Source organism: Diplotaxodon limnothrissa, linkage group LG7, assembly GCF_057381915.1.
Source record: "Diplotaxodon limnothrissa isolate DT_005_m linkage group LG7, D_limnothrissa_male_GT1.1, whole genome shotgun sequence".
In the NCBI taxonomy this organism is placed as follows: Eukaryota; Metazoa; Chordata; class Actinopteri; order Cichliformes; family Cichlidae; genus Diplotaxodon; species Diplotaxodon limnothrissa.
Genome location: NC_140602.1, coordinates 44,838,720 through 44,861,034, shown reverse-complemented (window position 1 = coordinate 44,861,034; position 22,315 = coordinate 44,838,720). Strand labels below are relative to the sequence as shown.

Below are 22,315 nucleotides of genomic sequence, written 5' to 3'. Positions count from 1 at the left end.
AGACAGAGGCCCCCAGTTCATTTCCGAGCTTTGGTCGGCCATGGCTGATGGACTGGGGACTAAAGTCCACCGCACAACCGCATACAACCCGCAAGCTAATGGGATGTCTGAACAGTTCCACCGGTCGCTTAAGGCTGCTTTTCGCGCCTCCTTAAAGGATGGCAATTGGGTTGACCGCCTCCCGTGGGTTTTGCTTGGGCTGCGCTCTGCGGTTAAGGAGGATCTCGGCGCTTCCCCAGCTGAGCTAGTGTTTGGTCAGCCCCTCCGCGTGCCTGGAGAATTCTTGCCCGAAAATCCTCCTCCCTGCTTCGATCCATCGGTGCTATCTCTCTACCCTCTTTTGCACTCGCTTCGGGTTCCTGTTCCAAAGACTTTAGAGACTGCTAAGTTTGTTTTCGTCAGGCACGATGCCCACAGGACACCGCTGCGGCCGCTGTATGGCGGCCCATTCAGGGTTATTGAACCGGGCCAGAAACATTTTGTTTTGGATTTTGGGGGTCGAAGGGAGACTGTGTGTGTTGACAGACTTAAACCTGCACATGTTCTTCCGGACAGTAATGTAGTGCCGGCCCAGGCCCCTCGCCGTGGCCGCCCTCCTTCGATGGGGTTGACAGACTCTGGTTTTCCCCCCAGGACTACCCCCGGACCACCGGCGTTTGAGCCTCCTCCTGCCTTTCCTGCTCGCCTTCACCAGCCTCGTTCACAGGATGGACCTTCCTCTGCCTGTTCTCTCCCTCCCAGGTTCAGTCGTTCGGGTCGTTTGCTTAGACCCAGGGTCCTGGACTGAATAGAGACCTAACTGTGTGTTCGGGGGGGGGGGGTATGTGTGGCGGACCACCAGGTGGCTCCACTCACACCCAAGTTGAAGGGAAGTGTTGGGGTGGAGATTTTGGCGCTCACTATATGTGAAGTTCTGAGAGTCAGTTAATAAAGTTGGAGTGAGACACTGAGACCTCTCCTGTCATTATTACATACCTCCACAATCCCACATTATCTGAATGATATCAACATTCAAAATAAATAAGACATTAGTTTAATAAGCAGAGATCATATAGACCAACTGAACATGATTTATGGAGATAAAAAATTTCAATTAATAAGCCATTTGATTTGGCAATTGGACTCCAATGACCCAACACAGCAGAACAGAATAACTGTTTATATTCATGGACTAGAGGAACAAGCATTGAGTTTGGCAGTGTGAGAAAGAGGAAGTGATGTAAAGAATACAACTGCAACTGAACACACGGGAATACAAATGAGTGATAACGGATCTTTCCTAATTGAACTTAAGCTTAAGCTTCATTTATTGCAACGGTGACACTGAGCTTTTGAGAACAAAAAGCTCTTTGTCAAATGTTTTTAAAGGTGGCCTGGATTATATCTATGCTTAAAAAATATAAGAGATTATTTAGCATATGCTCGCTTGAGATGCTGTGCAACAGAACTTTATGGCTACAACGTTCTCCCGTTTACAGCTGCACACTGACTATTTTTCGCAGCAGAAAAATGTCCAGCATGTAACAGTAGCACAGTATCAGTAGCATTGGTATCAGGTGATTTTTGCGTACACATGTAATGATCTCTAAGCAAACAGTAAACAGAAAACAGCTTTCTTAAAGCGAAATGAATGAGATTTATGAAGCTGAACTCCAACTCTGTTCAGGTTTTCCTATCTGCACTTGTAAAATAATTTCACATGGGTTCATATTTGTGTGCGAGTTGGAGCATGTATTTATGAGTGCTCAATAGTTAAACACAAATCATTGTACAGATTTATAAATCTTAGTTTAGGCTTGTGGATCATATCATAACTAACTGAAACTAATTTAAATCCATAATCAAACATTGTCCTTGATGTGCAAATTATGAGTGTGACAAGTTATCAGTGAATGTGTTTAATAGCAATGCTTATTTTACTGATGGGCATAGGTGTCAAAATCCAAACAGATTAGACTGGATCAATTGGACTGAATTAAATTTTAGCTATAAGTCATTGCAATGCAAATATTACCTGTAGAGTTTTGTTTTTACAAACCCTGGTGTATTTACTTGAGGTATTCCCTTTGTTATGGCCCTGTCCATAATCTGTTTTGGTGGCTGTTGTTGTCTGTGCCTTTAAGTCTTTGCAGGTCCCAGAGTGGATGAGCTGACGGCTGCTGATTGGTCCCCTGGCCATGTGATCTTCTTCAAATCCCTCACCAGCAGTTGTCCTGGGGCAGCCACTGACAGCAGCAGCAGACCTGACCCTGGCCTCCAAAAACCTGAGACTTTTGTGCCTGTGATTTTTGTGGCTTTTCTGAGTTTTGTATATAGTGTGTACACTAGTTTTCATTGTAAATAGCACATTGTAAATAGCACTGCAACAGAAGGGGTGAGCTGCCTTATTGTTTGTCCTTGCACTGTTTTCTCCTGTTTATTTCAAGTTAGGGAGTTAGGTGTAGCGCTTGTCTTTTGTTTGATGTTTGATTTCACATAGGGTTTTAGATAGCACCTCCTCCTGACTTAGCTTGTTTTGTTCGTTATTTTGGCCTTTGTTCACCCCAGAGCTTCATTTTTGCAGTGTAGATAATAAATCACGATTCACTAAGAAATTGGTTTCCCTCTGTGTATGGTTTTGGGGACCAGGGCGGGGCAATCTTTTCAAACTTGTGTTGCGTTCCTGTACCCCTAGACTGGGGCGTAACACCCTTGTAGGGTTAATAATTAACAATATTATTTGGTAAACAGTTACACATTTTAACACATTTTTCAGGTCAACATTCTTGAATCAGCAACGTTCATATGTGCATCCACCTTCAGCCAACTGGAGTATGTGTTAATGTCTTAGACAAACCCACTCTTTGTTTTCCCTTCTTTTACATCTACACTATCTACGCCTCCTGCTTTCATCTCCCTCTCACATGCACACCAAAGGTTATAAAGGTAATCGCTTTCTGTAAACGCTTCAAACAGAGCCGACTCAAACAACACTGCTGTTGTCTGTCTCAGCTAAAATGTCTCAAGATTATTCTTATTTTGAATTCTCTTACATAAACAGAAATGCAGAAAATGATGCAAAAAACACCACGGCTCTTAATAATGCTGCAGATATCTCTGTTATTGTGGTGTACTTCCTGGTCGTCTTGGCAGTTGGAGTTTGGGTAAGTTTTGCAATCACTTTTAAAACCAATTTCTCTGCAATTCCTCAATAATTTTATAAACTGTTTCCAGCTAAGAAGATTTAGTATAGTTTGTATGTTAATGTGTCCTAATGTGTCTTACACCCCTGATTCTAAAAAAGGTCAGGACACTGTGTAAAACGTAAATGAAAGCTAAATGCAATGATTTGAAAATCTCATAAATTCATATTTTATTTCTAGTGGAAATTTCAAATTAACCTAAAAAAATCCTAATTATGAATTGGATGGAGGAATTTTGTCCCATTTTTGTCTAATAATATAGGATTCTAGCTGCTCAACACTCTTGGGTGTTCCTCATATTTTTGCCTAAATGGTTGGAGTTGGTGAAAGGTCTGGATTAATGCCAGGGCAGATCAGTCTTTTCTACTATGAAGATATCCTGTTGTGATAGATGCAATGAGCATTGTCTTGCTGGATAATACAATGCTCTCACTGAAAAAGATGTCGTCTGGATGGGAGCATATGTTGCTCTAGAATCTGCACATACAACACCTTGCAGCATTAAAGGTTCCTTTACAGATGTGCAAGCTGCAACGGCATAGGAAGCAAGTCACCCTCATACCGTCGAGTGACTGAGTGCTGTTAACAAGCCATGTTTTTCTTCTCCTCTTTAGTCTGGATGTCTTTGTTCCTTCAATGTAGTCTGTTACAGTTTTGCACATATTTAAGGATTTTCTAAAAACGTGCCTTTGTCCTGTTACAGTCTATGGTCCACACTAACAGATCCACTGTAGGTGGCTTCTTCCTTGCAGGGAGGAGTATGGTATGGTGGCCGGTGAGTATCTTTATATTTAGAATTAGATCCTTTACAATATTCTTCCTGCATTTAGAGCCATTAACAATTTTTTATTGCTGTGTAATAAAATGTGATGTAAGCTATCATAAAAGAAGCATTTTATGGCACAGTGGTGGTTATCATGGTCATGTCACAGCGAAAACGTCCCCAGGTTCAAATCTTGACATGCAATTTAGGATAGCTGATCCTTCTACATGGACCATGGATGTGAGATAGATAATGTGCTGTATGAATGTGTGGTTAAAATATGCCTGGAGGTCTAAAGCATGTTGAATGCAGGGGCTTTTCCCAGGCACCTGGTTTCATCTCATAAACCTAAAAAATGCATGTTAGGTTCATTAGTGATTCTATACTGACCGTGGATGTGAGGTCGATAAATGTGATGTATGATTGGGTTTGGTTACTAGTCTAGTTTTGAATGGAGATTAAGAACAGTAACGTCCCATATAAATATGATTTATGGAGTTATTTGAGATTAACAAACTATCTTAATTACTTCTGAGTAATCAAATGTTTAAATCATTTAATATTTACACAATATACTGAGAATATGGGCTAGCATAAAAAGTAGGGGTGGGAGTCGATTAAAAAAAATTATCTAATTAATTAGAGGCTTCGTAATTAATTAATCTTGATTAATCACATTTAATCGCACAAGAAGTTCAAATGTTTTTTAATTTTAAAGGGTTTTAGTGGACGACAGAAGAAATATTAGACATTGACATGAATATTGTCAACTGAAGCTCTTTTAATTTATGGGAAAAAAGGATTTAAACTGTATTTAAATGCAAAACAGAAAAAATAATAATATCCTTGGCCAAAACTGGACACACTTAAAAGTAGAGTTATTTTAAGTACTTTAAGTACATTTTTCAAAAAGGTATTGTCTTTAAATAATAATAACAATTTCAACATAAAGTGGAGTTTTAATTCTTAAAAAAAATAAGGCAGAAACATAAGGATTATTTATTTGACCAGCTTCACCTTTAAACTCTGAGTAACCTTAACCAACATTATTTTGTACATTAGGCTAAAACAGTGTGGTCATCGAACATTTTAGTGCAAAAAATAACAAACTCACTGGACTCACAATACCTCCATGCTTATTTACTGTCCACCTCTATCAGCCAGTTACTTAGGAAAAAACTAGCCTGTTTACTTTTTCAGAGCTCAAAGCAGTTCTCTTTTTTGTTACAATGTAACTTGGAAGTGAGAACATTCTCTCACATGGGACAGAAGTGGCAGCACTAATCAAATACTTGCAGGCCAGGACTGGGTTCATCCCTGCTCGACCTGACCACCAGTCTGTCTCGCTGATGGTGATTTTCTGCTCTGTACAAACTCAGGGCCCTGTTGCACAGGGCTTCCTCATCTGAATCTGGAGCACAATTTCTAACGCCACTGATAGTGGTCTACAGTCCAGAGCAATCCATTTTGCGAGAGAATTTGTACGTTTGTCCGATGTTGACTTACTAATTTTGGTCCCGAAACCAGTCATTTCATCAAATTTGGGCTGCTGACACCCTTTGTTGGTAGTCGAACTGCTAGCACTAACAGCTCCCACGGTTTCTGTGCTCGCTGCAACATGTTTTGCATTTAGATGGTACCGTAAGGTTGAAGTGCTTCGGTGGTATGCAAAGTCCCTTTTGTGCTTTCTTCTGATTCTTCCATTTTTGTAACTGTGTGCATCAGTGTAATTGGTACACAAGGAAATTGTGCATTGGTAAAAGTTCTCCTTTGATTCCACTTTGAAATTAATTAATCGCAATTCACAAGTTAAATTCCCACCACTAATAAAAAGCATAACCAAGTTGATTCTTGAATGAATTCTTAAGTCTCCTTAATTTACAAATGGACCTACTGACAGATTGAACTGTGCTCTCCACAGATCGGAGCATCGCTGTTTGCCAGCAATATTGGCAGTGTCCATTTTGTAGGAATTGCTGGTACTGGCGCAGCTTCAGGAATAGCCATTGGTGGATTTGAATGGAATGTGAGTAACTGTTCCTGAGCCACTCATCAATTATCACTTGTTATATAGAAGAATTTCTCGCCTCTGATACTGAATCAGTTCATGTCAGCTCCTGGTTTACTGATTTTTATGAGCGCTCCATTGTGCAGAGAAAAAAGGATGAAAGGAAACAGAGTTCCTGATTATTGCATATCTGTGTGTTTCAGGCTCTTTTTGCGATTGTTATCCTGGGATGGATCTTTGTGCCCATCTACATTAGAGCTGGGGTAAACAAAAGCCCTCATATATATATTTATATATACATGAGGCACATATATTTACCCTTTCTAAATAAGCAATGATTAATGAGTAAAATCTCATGTGGATGTATTTAGATCATCACCATGCCTGAGTACTTGAAGAAGAGGTTCGGAGGACAGCGCATTTGCATTTATCTCTCTCTTCTCTCCCTTGTCTTGTATGTCTTCACCAAAATCTCAGTAAGTTCCTGAAAGAAAAGCAGAGAATATTTCTATTGTGCCTGTTTTGGATGATCCTAAATGAAATCCCACTTTTCTTTCCTCCCCATTCAGGCAGACATTTTCTCGGGTGCAATTTTCATCCAGCAGGCCTTTGGGTTGAATATCTATCTCGCTGTTATTGCACTTCTGGCGATTACGGCACTGTACACTGTCACAGGTTTGTACACGGGGAAAAAATCATTTCCTATTTTACTGAACTTACAAACAGACATTTTCCTCATAAACTACCCAAGAAGCAATATCTACAGTTATATTATGACTGGGGTAAAGTCCTCTCAAGGCCGTATGTGGAGATGTAGACACACGCCACACACACACGCGCACACACACACACACACACACACACACACACACACACACACACACACACACACATAATTGCTCTCTTTCTTCAATGTTGGTTTATCTTTGCTGAGTTGCTGTGGTTGATTGCCATGGACTATGATAAGCCTGAATTGGCCTTCTGTTGCTGTTTTGTAACAACACATCCACAATTACAAGTTTTAAAGAATGAGTAGTTACATAATGACATGATGAGTTTATTGAAGAGGACTTTTTTATGTATATTAGTGCTGATAAAATCTCAAGTGATTAAGTGAAGATTTTCACAGACTGATAACATCATATATTTTATCCCAGGTGGACTGGCAGCAGTGATCTACACGGACACTTTACAGACCTTTATCATGCTTATTGGATCATTCATTCTGATGGGCTTTGGTAATATGAAATATTTTACATACAAATTATTTGTTGGAAAGTTACAAAAATAAATAATAATGTTGATCTAACTTGCATATGATTTTCCTCAGCTTTTAATGAAGTGAAGGGATATGAAAACTTTGAGAAACTCTACATGCAAGCTATCCCCTCAATCACGGGTAACATCAGTGCAAACTGTTATGAGCCCCGGCCAGACTCCTTCCATCTCTTCAGGGATCCAGTTACAGGAGACCTCCCATGGCCTGGTCTCGTGTTTGGACTCACTATTCAGTGCATCTGGTACTTTTGCACTGATCAGGTGAGTTAAGCAAATAAGTATTGGGCAGCTCAACTGCAGTTTTCAGCAACCAGTCTGTAGTCAAAAACCGAGACAAATTCAACTGATTGCCTCGATGTGTTCATATATTCATACTAAATTCTACTATTTCTATATGAACAGATCTATTGAAAGAAATTCACGTTCAAGGTGTTGAAAATGCAGATGGAGTCTTGGATCCATCTATGAGTAAACAGGGTGAAGCAGAAATGAGGAGGACCTGGGTTGCATGAATAGGAATCATAAAGGCAGAATGACAGACAAGCACTGAGATTTAAAGTATGCAGAGAGGGGAGTAGCAAGGATAGTATGTATTCTGCCCTCACTGCTACACTGGATACAGTTATGCAGATAGATAAACTCCTCGACAACTGACAGGTGTATCGTCCCTTTTATTGACGCTGCCTTCAATTATCAACAGAGTGAAACTACAAACAGAAGAAAATAAGCAATATTCAGTCTATATATTCACACGATAATGCAAATCAGTTGACTAAACTAGCTAACATTGGAAAGAAAGTAAATCTGAATACAGTACACCTTTAACCATAAAAGTGCATAAATAATAGCAAATAGAGTTGCATTAACTCTTGTTCAACTTAAATACTCACAAGTGATGCTTTCTGTAAAACAACGAAGAGGATGGATGCAGGTGTTTATCCGAACAACATGCTGAGTCAGTCTTTTCTCAAAGTGTGCTGCATTACTGACTCTACAGCTAATAACAAACAAATCTTGGCATGAAAGAACTGTAGTGACTCTTGCTGGTGGGAAGAAGAACTACACCAGCACAGTATGGCGTTATTTTTGTGCCACTATTCTGAGCGCACGTAAAAAAAATTTGCAAGTGTAGATGATGCATTTTGAGGAGAAATTTATTTTGAGCGAAGAAAAGCTCAATTTGAGTGAACAAAATTCATTGCTGTGTGCAAAAAATGTATTTCAGTGTTTGCTATTATCCACACACACACACACACACACACACACACACACACACAATGGCAGCCCCTCTCGCTCGGTTTTTGCATTTGCGCTTGCTCGCAATGTGTTGCTTGCGCTCTCAACATTTCTGCCCGTGCGCGTTCAACTCTTTCTGTACACCGTTATATTTGTGCCACAAAACCAGCCAATCACAGACTTGACTCACAAAAATTCTGATTGGCTGTTTTGGTCTCCAATCAGCTCGAAATGACGAAATGCAATATCCCAGAATCTATTTTGTCCAAAACTCAAACAAGGCAGTGGCGGAGGAACACAGAGTGGCGGAGTTTGAAATATTACTCTTTCTGATCACAAAATAAACTTTTAAGATATTTTCATGTGAGAATGGTGCTGAGTAAACTCCAAATATCTGCTCGATTTATCAAGACATCACATATTTGCATAAGTGCTCTAATGTTTTCGGAAATGCCTGTTACCCTCCAGCTGACCGCAGAGCTGGACTGGCCATTGGGAATACCGGGCATTTGCCTGGTGGGCCATGGTGATTTTTCATTTTTATGTTTGTTTGTTTTTTTTAAAAACGGTATAAACAATGAAAGGTGGTGGATTAGCCAATTGGTCATGATCAACTCTGGGCTGGACCAATTACAATACATCTGTATTGAGGGGAAAAGGAACAAGATAAGTCCTTTAGCTAGAATGAAAAAAGACACAAAGCTGGAGTTATCCAGTGTTTTTGCTGCACAACTGAGTGTTCTCCCCTCATTCACCCCCCTCCCTCTCCTGTTGCTACTTCAATCATGAAACTGATCAATGATCAGCTGATCGGCTTTTCTGCCACAAGTCCCGTCTTTCTTGTTTGTTTATTGCCCACTTTGCACCAGAAAGACGAAACCAGCGGATGTCGCGCTAAACAACAGCAGCGCGTTCAAGCTTGATCAGCTGTTGTTAGAATTTATTTAATATTAATTTTTCTAGTATCAGCTGATGTTTGCTGGAGCCACAGCTGTAAAAGTTGCTGCTCATGATATCGGTGTGGAAACATGAAGGTGATACAAATCATACATATATACCAACAAGACAGTGTACATCACTGTCACAACAGTGTTTGTTTTAGTTCAAAGGCTTTATGGTTTTTCCTATAATACCTGGTGGTGTAGTCGGCTGATTTTTTTGTCAGTTCAGCCTTATACATTATGCTAAACCCGAGTGACCACCCCGTCAGCTAGTGGGTAACAGGCATCTCCGAAAACATTAGAGAACTTATGCAAATATGTGATGTCTTGATAAATCGAGCAGATATTTGGAGTTTACTCAGCACCATTCTCGCATGAAAATATCTTAAAAGTTTATTTTGTGATCAGAAAGAGTAATATTTCAAACTCCGCCACTCTGTGTTCCTCCGCCACTGCCTTGTTTGAGTTTTGGACAAAATAGATTCTGGGATATTGCATTTCGTCATTTCAAGCTGATTGGAGACCAAAACAGCCAATCAGAATTTTTGTGAGTCAAGTCTGTGATTGGCTGGTTTTGTGGCACAAATATAACGGTGTACAGAAAGAGTTGAACGCGCACGGGCAGAAATGTTGAGAGCGCAAGCAACATGTTGCGAGCAAGCGCAAGTGTGTGTGTGTGTGTGTGTGTGTGTGTGTGTGTGTGTGTGGATAATAGCAAACACTGAAATACATTTCAGTGTTTGCACACTGCTCAAAATAAATTTCTCCTCAAAATGCAACACTTGCACCTGCAAATATTTTTTACGTGCGCTCAGAATAGTGGCACAAAAATAATGCCATAGGAGACATGACCAAAGGAACAGAATATAGTCAACTGATGAAAAGGTCCAGATAGCAAACAGGAAAAAGGGAAGCAGGACAGAAAATGAGCCTGCGATAAAAGCTCAAGGGCCATCAGAGGCCAGCAGAGAGTGATATGAACCTGCAATAAGATTTGTGGGTTGACAGAGGTGAGTAGGAAGAAAAAGGCCTGTAATAAGGCTGGAAAGCTGTTGGAGGCCAGGCCAGAGCCTGCATTAAGGCTGCAATGTTACAGGGGCCAGGAAAGGAGGAGAGAGAGAATTTTGGCTCAAGGCCTGTCAGAGGCCAGAAGAGAGTGTGAGCCTGAGATAAGACTTAAGGGCCATCAGAGGCCAGGATGGAAAGCAGAAAATCTCCAAAAGGCTGAGAGTTCAAGAAAGAAGACAGAACCTACAATATCGCTCAAGGGCCAATAGAGGCCAGGAGGAAGAGCACAGAACCTGCAAAAGGCTGAGAATTGACAATGGTCAGGAGATACAAGAGAGTCTGCAATAATGCTGGAAAACCATTTGAGGCAAGGAGAGCAGAGAGAGAGCCTACAAAAGAGATTGTAGACTAATGAAGACCAGAGAACAAAGTACTTGTAAACAGTAATAGAAATTTGAATAAAGGTGGAAAAAGGCTAAAACTCGCTGTATGTCTTCTTACCAAGAATTTAACTTTTGAGTGACTTTAACATGAGGAGCAGAAACCACAGATAAAGAAGACATGGATGAAGAGAGAAAACACATGGACGATCGGGGCAATCGTGGCTCAAGAGTTGGGAGTCCGCCTTGTAACCGGAAGGTTGCCGGTTCGAGCCCCGGCTTGGACAGTCTCGGTTGTTGTGTCCTTGGGCAAGACACTTCACCCGTTGCCTACTGGTGGTGGTCAGAGGGCCCGGTGGCGCCAGTGTCCGGCAGCCTCGCCTCTGTCAGTGCGCCCCAGGGTGGCTGTGGCTACAATGTAGCTTGCCATCACCAGTGTGTGAATGTGTGTGTGAATGGGTGGATGAAGCGCTTTGGGGTCCTTAGGGACTAGTAAAGCGCTATATAAATACAGGCCATTTACTATTTACCATATAGCATGATGCTGGAATTTAAGAAGAATAGGCTACTGCTGATCATAACAAGACAAGGAACAAAGCCTTGTGAAGCTGCTGAAGCGCCACCTGCCTAGCCTAGAGGTAGCAACCTTACTCAGAGCGGAAAGAGTGGTGCGGCTGGTCAAATAGAATAGGGTGGTTTTGCTCCATGATGAGCACTCCTTGTCTTGCACTCAGGGCCCCATCATCAACCGTAGACCCTAAACCCAACTTGAGAGACCACCGAGGAATCTTCAAAGCCAACTCAACGACAGTGTCACCTCCCCCAACAATTCAAAGATTTTGACATGGACATGTGGGGTTTTGGAGACAGCTAACCACCTAGTTGGGGGATCTCATAAGCTGATGAGGTAGGCCCTCGTTGATGCAAGTTCCCAGCAGAAACATGCTTACTGTATGATTCAGGGTGAAAGGTCTTGTACCTGGGGAGCAGGTGTGGGCCTTCAACCCGGAGAGAAAGATAAGCATTTCTCCTAAACTGATGAGCCAGTGCGTTGGACTCTGCAATGTGTATGACAGACTGTCAGATGTGGTTTACATGGTGTGGCTGGTCAAAATAAAAAGGGTGGTTGTGCTCCATCGTGACTGTCATGCACTCAGGGCTCCAGCACTAACCCTAGACTCTCAACCCAACTTGAGAGACCACTGAGAAATCTTCTAATCTGACTTAACAACAGTGTCACCTCCCCCAACATCTCAAAGATTTTGACACAGACATGTGGGTTGTTGGGGACAGCTAACCACCTAGGTGAGGGCTGTGTGGAGTGTGGGAGTGTCTAAATGTAATTTCCCATCATGCCTCTGGAACACTGTGTTTCATATTGAATTTAAGAAATTTATGTTTACTGTTATGTAACCTGCTGGAAGTACAGTGTTAGTATGCTTTTTAAATGCAGAATAAAAGAGCACAGCCTTTGGAGTTGTAGGGTTTACAGCAGTATTTGAAGATTCAGTGCCTCCTTGTGAGTTTCTTGCTGTCTGATTTCTCAGCTTGTTGCAATACTTCACATTGAATCTGGCTCTATGAGTAAATGTATTTTGTTGCTTACCACCACTGAATTGTACTACAATTGTTTCCTAATTGTAGGTGATTGTGCAGCGCTGCCTCTCTGCCAAGAGTCTCTCTCACGTGAAAGGAGGTTGTATCCTATGTGGATACCTGAAGATACTGCCCATGTTCCTCATGGTTTTCCCCGGGATGATTAGCAGGATCCTGTACACAGGTGAGTGTGGTGTGTGGTTTTAAGAGTCTGTTGTATGCAACTTATGTAGCAAGCTTACTGGTATATTTAAAGTTGTGATAAACTGAAATACTGTGGATTTTCTTGCCTTTAATCTAGATGTGGTAGCATGTGTGGATCCAGATGAATGTGAAAAACACTGTGGGACCAGGGTGGGCTGCAGCAACATTGCTTATCCGAAACTGGTCGTGGAACTCATGCCTAAAGGTTGGTGACCTTTGTCTTATTAACTTTTAATTATTGCAGATTTTTTTTATATTTCTACTTTTTAATCTGTTACTCTATTTCAGGCTTGCGAGGTCTTATGCTGTCTGTGATGCTGGCCTCTTTGATGAGCTCCCTTACCTCTATCTTCAACAGTGCCAGTACTCTCTTCACCATGGACATCTACACTAGAATTCGTCGCTCTGCTAGTGAGAAGGAACTCATGATTGCTGGCAGGTAAAACACATTTTTGTTGTTGTGTCTGATACAATGATTGTCTAAAGTGTTAAATACTGATTGCATTTTTTTCAACTATGTACAGAGTTTTTATCTTGGCCCTGATTGGTGTGAGCATAGCATGGATTCCTGTGGTGCAGGCAGCCCAAAGTGGTCAGCTTTTTGTCTACACTCAATCCATCACCAGTTACCTTGCCCCACCTGTTGCAGCTGTCTTCTTGCTTGCCATTTTTTGCAAACGTGTCAATGAGACTGTAAGTGTTTGCTTGACTTTTTCATGAAATAAGAAAGAAATCTGTTCTTCACTGTGGTTTTGCACAGTGAAAGAATCCTTCACATACCTCTGGGATTTAGTCAGGAAAATGTTATCAAGAGCAAAGCTTTTGTCATTTGACACTTTAAGAAAAACAGTTTACATCTTTGCTGAGTTTTAGGGATAAATGATTAAACCAATCTGTAAGTCTGTAGAGAAAAATAAGCCAAGTAGTTCATAGCTTAGCTCAGTAGATGGACTGGGAATAAAATAGAGCTGTCAGAGTGCTTCTTGGCAAAAGTAGTTATTTCCACCCACAACCACTGAAAAAGTTCAATAATTAATAAGTTGTTTAATTATTACAAAATGTCCACATCATGATTGAAATGTAAAACCAACAGATTAAAATGCAACATTGCGATAAGCGCTAGGCCACCACGAACTATTCATCCCCGTGGTGTCTTGGCAGACACTTACTACTTAAAACTCAGCAAGTCAGAAGGATTGTGAGCCCCTGCTTTCAAAGTCTGTATTCATAATTGAATTGCAAAATTTAATTGTCTTATAGTTATCTCTGGATTCCATATAAATAGTCACTTTCTATGTGTTGACAATCAGCTTGCGTAACATCCCAGTAGGTCCTGACCACAAAATAGTATTACACTTGGGCAAAAGTGGTAAATATTCCTTCATGAACTGTCAAACTACTTTTTGTAGACACATTTTTTATATTTTGGATCTGTACATATTAAACACAGGATGCAACAAGAGTTACAAATGCTGGTATGTTAATATACTGTAAGAATCATGATTCCAGCTTCCTGTTCAATATGCATCCAAATGTAGCGCTGATTCAATCTCACTTTTAGCAAGAAGCATTTATCCAAAACTATTTCTTCAAACACAATATTATATATACATATATATGTTGCTATCTATTAATATTTTACTATATTGTATTTATTTACCATTTTTAAACCTTTAAACTTTTTAAAAGTATTTTGATATAAAGTAATATTTGTCCTTTTTTCTTTCTTTCCACAGGGTGCATTTTATGGCCTCATAATTGGGCTGTGTATGGGCTTGAGCAGGATGATTACTGAGTTTATTTATGGGACAGGTAGCTGTGCTATCCCCAGTAACTGTCCCACTATCATATGTGGAGTTCACTACCTTTACTTTGGGCTAATTCTGTTTGTCATCTCCGGCATCGTCATGCTGGCAGTGTCTCTCATGACCAAACCTATTGACGACAAACATGTAAGTTTTTAATTTAAGACACCAAAATACCAATGCACCCATATATTTTTCTCTGTTGCTCCATTCATGCTGATGACACCCTACCATATACTTTCTCCACATCTACAACACCTCCTGACCTCTCATGATCCTGTCTGACACTCTCTTCACCTCTACAACAGTATACACATACTCTTACAGGGCTCTACACTAACTTTTTGCTTTTTGCCAATTGCACCAGCGCCAAAGTTAGGCACACCCAAATTTTTCAACCGCATTGCTTAACACCACAGTTTTAGATGTGCACTTTTTTGGGGGGGGAATTGCAGTCCATACAGACAATATTGATTTGTAAATGATTAACTAACAATCTTGTCAACACAAAGTTCTTTATTTGGAGCACAGTTGTACAAGAAAGATAAGTTACTGAAAAAGTGCTTGTGCTTAAAGTGCATTGGCATTCTTTGGTAATATTGTTGACAAAATTAAACTTAATCATCACATCGGCCTCCTCTGACGACCTGTTTGCTGCTGCCTGCCGCTGAAAGGCAGTGGGGAGAGGGGACACTTGGGCAGTGCATTTATCACAGCATATAATGTGTTTTCTGGATATATGTATTTTTTCAGCGTTTAGATACTGATGGCTCCGTGTCAGAGCACTGACTATGAATTTCAGACGGATCAGGCCTTAACAAAAAAGTTGTCAATCGTTCTTTTCATCTTTTCTTATTACCCACAGCTACATCCACTTCTGTCGGGCCTAGGCTACTCACTAGGGCTGGGTATCATCACCGTTTTCTATAATCCATTCAATTCGATTCAACTTTGCCGCAGACAGTCAGAAATATTATAATTCTGATCATTTATCAGTGCTGATACATGTATGACTTCGTCAGAATTGTGAGCATCACAGCCTTTGTGTCAAAGTAACTGAGAATAAAACACAGAAAAACATGAAGGAGGTTTTCCTGGCTTTTTATAACAGAAAACTTAAAAGAAAACTTAAATTTAAAATTATTCTGCAATTTTACATAATTTCAAAAAGTTTAAATTTCTTCAGTATTGACCAGCAGAAATTAGGCTTTGTCCGAGGTCATTTAAGTAAAGTAAAAATTTTTTAAAAAGACAGTGGCCGACAGCACTGTAAACTACGGTAGACTGGTGGGTAATAAGCAGTGTTGGGTAAGTTACTTTAAAATAGTAACTTAGTTACATTACTAGTTACTTCTCTCAAAAGTAACTCAGTTACTTCAAGTTACTCGTTACTTTCAAAGTAACTAGTTACTAGGGAAAGTAACTTTGGTTTTACTCAGAATTCTCTTGTTAATGTGTTTCTTCCATAACTTTGCCAGTCTTCTAGCTTGCTTACTTGCCACAAGTGCACTGTGCCACCTACCAATAGAAAGGAAAAGATAATGTGCATATTTCCACGAGAGAAATCCCACGCCTGGACCGTCATTGACTGCTGCCATGATTCTAGCCTACGTCACAGAGTCATGTGCGCCTTTTACATCCAACACAAAAACTGTAGTCGTGGTGCTTTCGATTGTACTCAGAACTCGGAAATTCTGCCTTCTGAATAGGAAGATGTAGGCAACACCAGACTGCAGATGAGCTGCATACAGGGCTGGACTGGGACAAAAAAATCGTCCCGGGCATTTTGACTAGAGACCGGCCCACCATTATAGGAAAAATCATAAAGCCTTTGAATGAAAACAAACGCTGTTGTGATGTACACTGTTTTGATGGTTAATATGCATCAATCTATCAATCGTTTGTTGTAAGATTCAGATAATTATTTTTTAAAAGCTAGACATTTTAAATGAGAATAAGAAAGAAAAGTATTTCTTTGTGCCCCCCTTTCCCTGTTAATGCCCTACATGCCCCCTGGCAATACTTTGCTAGACCCGCCCCTGCACAGTTACCAGCTGTCAGCTACCTAAAAAAGGATCCTGGGGTTATTTGTCTCTCAGAAACAGTTCATAACTTCCCTTCAACTCATTCATGTCACCTAAAAGGTAAACCTGTTTCTCCATCACAGCTCAGATGATCCAGTAAGGACGTCTCCTGGTTTCATCTTCATGTTTCCCTCTCACCAGATAACCAAACCATATCATGACGAGCAGCTTTTTTGCAGCTGTGGCTCCAGCAAACATCAGCTGATACTAGAAATTAATATTAAATAAATTCTAACAACAGCTGATCAAGCTTAAACGTGCTGCTGTTGTTTAGCGCGACATCCGCTGGTTTCCTCTTTCGGCGCAAAGTGAGCGATAAACAAACAAGAGAGCCGATCAGCTGATCATTGATCAGTTTCATGATTGAAGTAGAAACGGGAGAGGGAGGGGGGAGAATGAGAGAAGAAGAGGCAGCTGTGCAGCAAAGACAGAATAACTCCAGCTTTGTGCCTTTTCCATTGTAGCTGAATTACGGGACAAACTGTTCCTTTTCACCTCAATAAGAAGCGTTTAATATTTTCTCTGAATACCAGACGGGACGGTTGGCAACTCTAATAACTTATGAACAAAATAAAGTTCAACATCATTAACTTCATAGCACCCTCCCAGCTGTATAGAAACTCCGTCATGCTAGCTAGTACGCAGTACGGAAAAAATCAGAATAACGAAAATAAACTACACCTAAACTTGGTTCATATCTGACCCAGAGAGACTGCAGGTCATAACTTCTTACCTGAAGTTCAGTTCACACTTGGACCGGCGGCCGCCTCGGGTCTCTTTTCCTTCTTCCACCTGCTGGCCTCCACCACTTGCTAATGTTACTGAATCTGTGGAAGCTCCGCGATAGCCACCACACGAAGTATCGAGTAACGAGCCTATCTAAATCCCAGTAACGAGTAACGCGTTCCTGATTTTGGCATAATAACTAGTTACCGTGCTCGTTACCACAATAATAACGTAGTTACTGTAACGCGTTACTTAATAACGCGTTAGTCCCAACACTGGTAATAAGCGAATGAATAATACCGAAAACAGAGACTTGAGATGAGAAACTGTTCTTGAAGTACACAGAGAGAGAGAGAGAGAGCTGTGCATGAAGTGTGATTTTTATCATGGTGGAAGGAAAAAAAACAGCAAAAGTAAGAGGGAATTAATGACGACATTTATCAAATGTGAATCGTAGTTTGGATCATCTTTTGCTGCTGGTTCAGTGAATTTTGGTTGGAGAGAGACAAAACCTGCAGCTCTGTGTACCTGCTCTCATTTGCTGTTTGGTGGTTGTTGAAATAGTTTTGTGAGCTTTAACCTGAGATTCTGGCATTTCTGGCAAAATACGTTTATATTTAAAAGTCGATTCAGATTTAATAAATCGATAGCGCTTTATTCAAGCAGCTCACTAGTGATGGGTCGTTCGCGAACGAAATGGCTCTTAGAGCCGACTCTTTGACGTGAACGACGCGAGCCGACTTTTTATCGCGAGCCGTCACGTGGGTTTTTTGTTTTTTTTTCTTTCTCTCAGCCTCTCTCTCGCACTTTTTTCCCGCTTCACTCTGCACGCGGGCCTTGTGCTTTACGCTGGGCAGAGGGGGGAGGGGCGGTAGTTACACTCAGTAGCACAGGAACAGAGCCAGAGAGAGAGAGAAAGAGAGGCAGGGACAACAACATTAGAAAGTTATAGTAATCATCCACAACTATTTTCGGTTGCAGATGATAAAGGATTGAGAAAGTTTATTCATGCAGGTCCATATGACAGAGAATATGCATGTTCTTTTAGTTTTCATATTATAATTTATATTTAATTGTGTTGTGGTTTGCAGTGTTTTGTGTTCTTTTCACTTTAAATTTGTGAAAGGAAAAAGCTGAAAATTTAAATAGTTAAAACTTGAAATGTGAATAGTTGATTTTTGTATTATATGATTTATTTATTACATTTTATGTGGAGTGAATAAATAAAAGTATATTTACGGTGGCCCCTAGAGACAAAGCACATACAAACTTCAAATCACGTACGAACTCTGAAGCATGTACAAACTCAAAAACACGTAAAAACACGTACAAACTCCAAAACACGTAAAAACTCCAAAACATGTAAAAACACGTACAAACTCCGAAGCACGTAAAAACTCAGAAGCACATAAAAACTCAAAACACGTACAAAAGACAACAGAAGTGCTCCAGGATGCTCGGCGCAGTGTTGAGCTTTTGTTATCTTGTGGCTACACAAGCCAGCAAGTACCAACGACCGGATTTGGTGTGTGGTAATAACAGGTAAATGAACTTTTTTTTAAATTATTTGAATATATATATGAGTGCCTGTGTATAAATACACAAACAATACACACATGCTTTCAATTGTGTAATTTAAGTGATCTAGTAGCTCTGCTTTGGAAGTTCAGTTCATGCTAGAAATGTGTTTTGTCTCTAGGGGCCACCGCATATATTTATATATAAACATATATAAATAAAACCACTTGTTTTTACCTTAGTAATTCCTTTTGTGCATAATTTTATATTATTGTTAATAATAAATTAATTAAAGCAACAAAACAACCTGAAGAGCCGGTTCGGAGCCGAAAGAGCCGGCTCTTTTTAGTGAGCCGAACCGAAAGAGCCGGATCTCTAAAAAGAGCCGGAAATCCCATCACTACAGCTCACCTCTCTCTATCCGCCTGCACTTTCAAACGTACTTGCGAAAGGCTACAGGAATATCTAGACCAATCAGAGAGGTCCCACCCCTGACTATCCCTGATTGGTTTAGACCACGACAGAGGCATAATGTGTGTCTGTTGTTGACCACAGAGACTTTCAGAGTTGCGGAGTCTTTTTTTTTCCACTCGAACAGTTGGTCACCAGTGCGACCTAAGATTTTTTTTAGTCGCACCATTGAAATTGGTCGCACTCTAGAGTTTGAATCCATCTCCAGTGCTCTTGGCCTTGCTTCTATTCCATCTACTATTTTGCACACAATGCATCTACCTTCTTCATTATATCCTCCAGCTCTCTCCCTTTACCAGCCATAGTTGTAACCAGCCTACATTTAATGTTGCCTCTACACTCCTGCTTTTTTCTTCTATCTTGCTGCCTCCTAACACACCTTCCCTCTATCCTCATCCTCCAGCTTCCACCAGACTGATCTAGTATGGGGATTTAACTTGCTTTAACCTTCATATCTGCTGAGTCTCCTTGTTAAACTGTGTTTAATCAGTTATTAAGAAGTAAAATAAAATGATAAATTTTCTGATAATACTTTTTACCACATTTTGTGCCGTTTGACTAGTTGTATCGACTGTGCTGGAGCCTGAGGAACTGTACAGAGGAGAGGGTCGATCTTGAGATGGATGATTGGACTGATAACCAAGATTCCAACAGTGTGGACTCAGACGGTAATGAGCTGACATACGCAGCAGAGTAAAATATAGCACAGTAAATATGCATCCATATGTAACCCGTTCATGTGTTACGCCTGTTGTTGTTGCATTGTGTTCTGGCATGAAAGTAAGAGGCACAAGACAGCACTGGGTCTTTGGCTCTTTACTGCACATCTGTAACACAGAAATAAGTGTCTGATCTGTGTGTGTCACGCACCTGCCAGTACACCTCTCCTCCGGCCAGGCTGAAAGGAGCTGTGCCTGCAGCTTTATTAATGCTACAATAATATAATAAATCAAATACAACAAATTGTTTTAAAACAGTAACTTAAGCTCTCAAAAACAAAAAGCACAAAATAAATAATATGTTACTGAAAAATCATCAAAAGAACTTATAAGAACAATAAACAAAATAATTCAAAAACAAATAAACAGTCAGACAAATACAATTTAATAACCAGGACCCAATATTCTAGTGCTTATAGTTCAAACATTATACTTCAGTACAATCATATTAACAACCGCCATCCAACAGGCAATACAACACTGTACCATAAAAACACTGAATGAAAGACCGCATCTCCAAAACAAGAGAACATCTCCATACCTGCAACACAGAAATAAGGGTCTGATCAAGGTTCAAGGTTCTTTATTTGTCACATGCATAGTTATACAAGTATAACACACAGTGAAATGTAGCCTGACACGCTCCTCGACATGTGCAAAAAAATTGGGGGGATCTGTGTGTGTCACACACCTGCCAGTACACCTCTCCTGACGAAGGAGAAAAGAGTGCACACTGTTAAAAAAAAAAACTGCAGCGAATACGCCCACAAGCCGCTAGCGATCAGACTAACTTATCCCAAATGAGTCTCTTAATGACAAACAAAAACGCGGCGGTTCGGCTGTATTCAAATTGCAGCTTGGGGTCTGAGCAAACTTTAATTAGCTGAGAGCAACGTGGCAGTGACTTACCTCCGGCCATGCTGAAAGGAGCTGAGACCGGGGCACAAATGCACGCGCCTACGTCACCACGCAGCGCACACACACGAACGCACACAGACTCAGATCACACAGGTAGGAGATTGAGATGCAAAATGAAATATTTAATTGAAAAAAGGGGTGTTTTGGGTGAAACTGACAAGTATTTGAATGTGTGTGTGAATGAGTGGATGACTGGATATGTAAAGCGCTTTGGGGTTCTTAGGGACTAGTAAAGCGCTATATAAATACAGGCCATTTACCATTTACCATATTTAACACATGTTATGCATACATATAAACAAATACATGCAAACTTTCGTTTGTCTTGTTTCTTCTTTTGCAGATGATGAGCCTGGCTTCTTGAAGAAAGCGGTGATGTGCTTCTGCGGCCTGGAAACCAAAAAAGTCCCCAAGCTGACTAAAGAAGAGGAGGAAGAGCTGCAAAGGAAGCTGACAGACACCTCAGAGGTGCCTCTGTGGAGGAACGTAGTCAATGTCAACGCCGTCATCCTTCTGTGTGTGGCTGTGTTCTGTCATGCCTATTTTGGCTAAAAGTCAGCTGATTTCAACTGCTCACAGAGTCTAATTTATACAAATTTAACAGACTGCTCAGTAGGCCTCAGCCCTAAAACCCTGTTTAAACCTTATGTTTAGAGCACTGTGCTTTTCTTTATTGCTTCCTGGTATTTAAAAGTTTAAGTGAACCAGTAGACTGTAATATATTAATACATATTAGACTTAAAAAATGTTGAAGTGCATAAATATTTACACATTTGTATGCTATTTGTCATTCTAAAATGTCTGAAGATCATTTGGGAGAAGTATGAATTTTCTTCTTTATCTTAATGGTAAATTTGAAATATTTTGTGAATGAAGCTGCAGGTTAGCCTTCACTTGTAAAGAACAATCCAGCACTGTGATCTGTGATCATCTTTGGGCTCTTGTTTGTGTATTCTGAACCATTATTACATTTAACTTTCATTGCAGTGGTCACCAGGACATAAAAACCTTGCAATGGCCTGTATTTTGTATAGCACCTTACTAGTCCCGAAGGACCCCAAAGCCCTTTATACATCCAGTCATCCACACATTCACACACTGGTGATGGCAGCTACATTGTAGCCACAGCCACCCTGGGGCGCACTGACAGAGGCGAGGCTGCCGGACACTGCCGCCACCGGGCCCTCTGACCACCACCAGTAGGCAACGGGTGAAGTGTCTTGCCCAAGGACACAACAACCGAGACTGTCGGAGCCGGGGTTCGAACCAGCAACTTTCCGATTACAAGACGAACTCCCAACTCATGAGCCACGATCACCACGTATATAAAATCACTATTCACATCAGACAAAAACACTCCAAAAGTTTATCCTAGAATAACGTATCATAACGTTTCTTCTACCTCCATCTTTTCCGTTGTAGAACTCGCTCATAGAGTAACACTCTAATGCCATATCTTTTTCTTATATCTTCTCTGG

General features: G+C 40.6%; 1 protein-coding gene across 2 annotated transcripts; it reads left to right on the top strand.

Moving 5' to 3' along the window:
* Positions 1-2,996: 2,996 nt before the first annotated feature.
* Positions 2,997-21,389, top strand: LOC146628898 (sodium/glucose cotransporter 1-like). Of its 2 annotated transcripts, none has more exons than XM_085358175.1 (15): positions 2,997-3,143; positions 3,886-3,957; positions 5,867-5,971; positions 6,157-6,216; positions 6,325-6,429; positions 6,523-6,628; positions 7,111-7,191; positions 7,284-7,492; positions 12,441-12,576; positions 12,694-12,801; positions 12,885-13,035; positions 13,121-13,289; positions 14,333-14,548; positions 19,763-19,868; positions 21,181-21,389. In XM_085358175.1, exons 1-15 carry the CDS (start codon positions 2,997-2,999, stop codon positions 21,387-21,389), a joined length of 1,980 nt encoding a protein of 659 aa, XP_085214301.1. The 2 variants fall into 2 exon arrangements, with proteins under 2 accessions (XP_085214301.1, XP_085214302.1); XM_085358176.1 differs by having other exon boundaries at positions 12,441-12,585; positions 12,703-12,801.
* Positions 21,390-22,315: the final 926 nt, after the last annotated feature.

Excerpts from the sequence above, each read along its gene's own strand:
- LOC146628898 (XM_085358175.1), top strand. The coding sequence starts at position 2,997 with ATGTCTCAAGATTATTCTTATTTTGAATTCTCTTACATAAACAGAAAT. Across the intron at positions 7,493-12,440 it reads GGTACTTTTGCACTGATCAG|GTGATTGTGCAGCGCTGCCT; the intron begins GTGAGTTAAGCA and ends TCCTAATTGTAG. Across the intron at positions 13,036-13,120 it reads GAACTCATGATTGCTGGCAG|AGTTTTTATCTTGGCCCTGA; the intron begins GTAAAACACATT and ends AACTATGTACAG.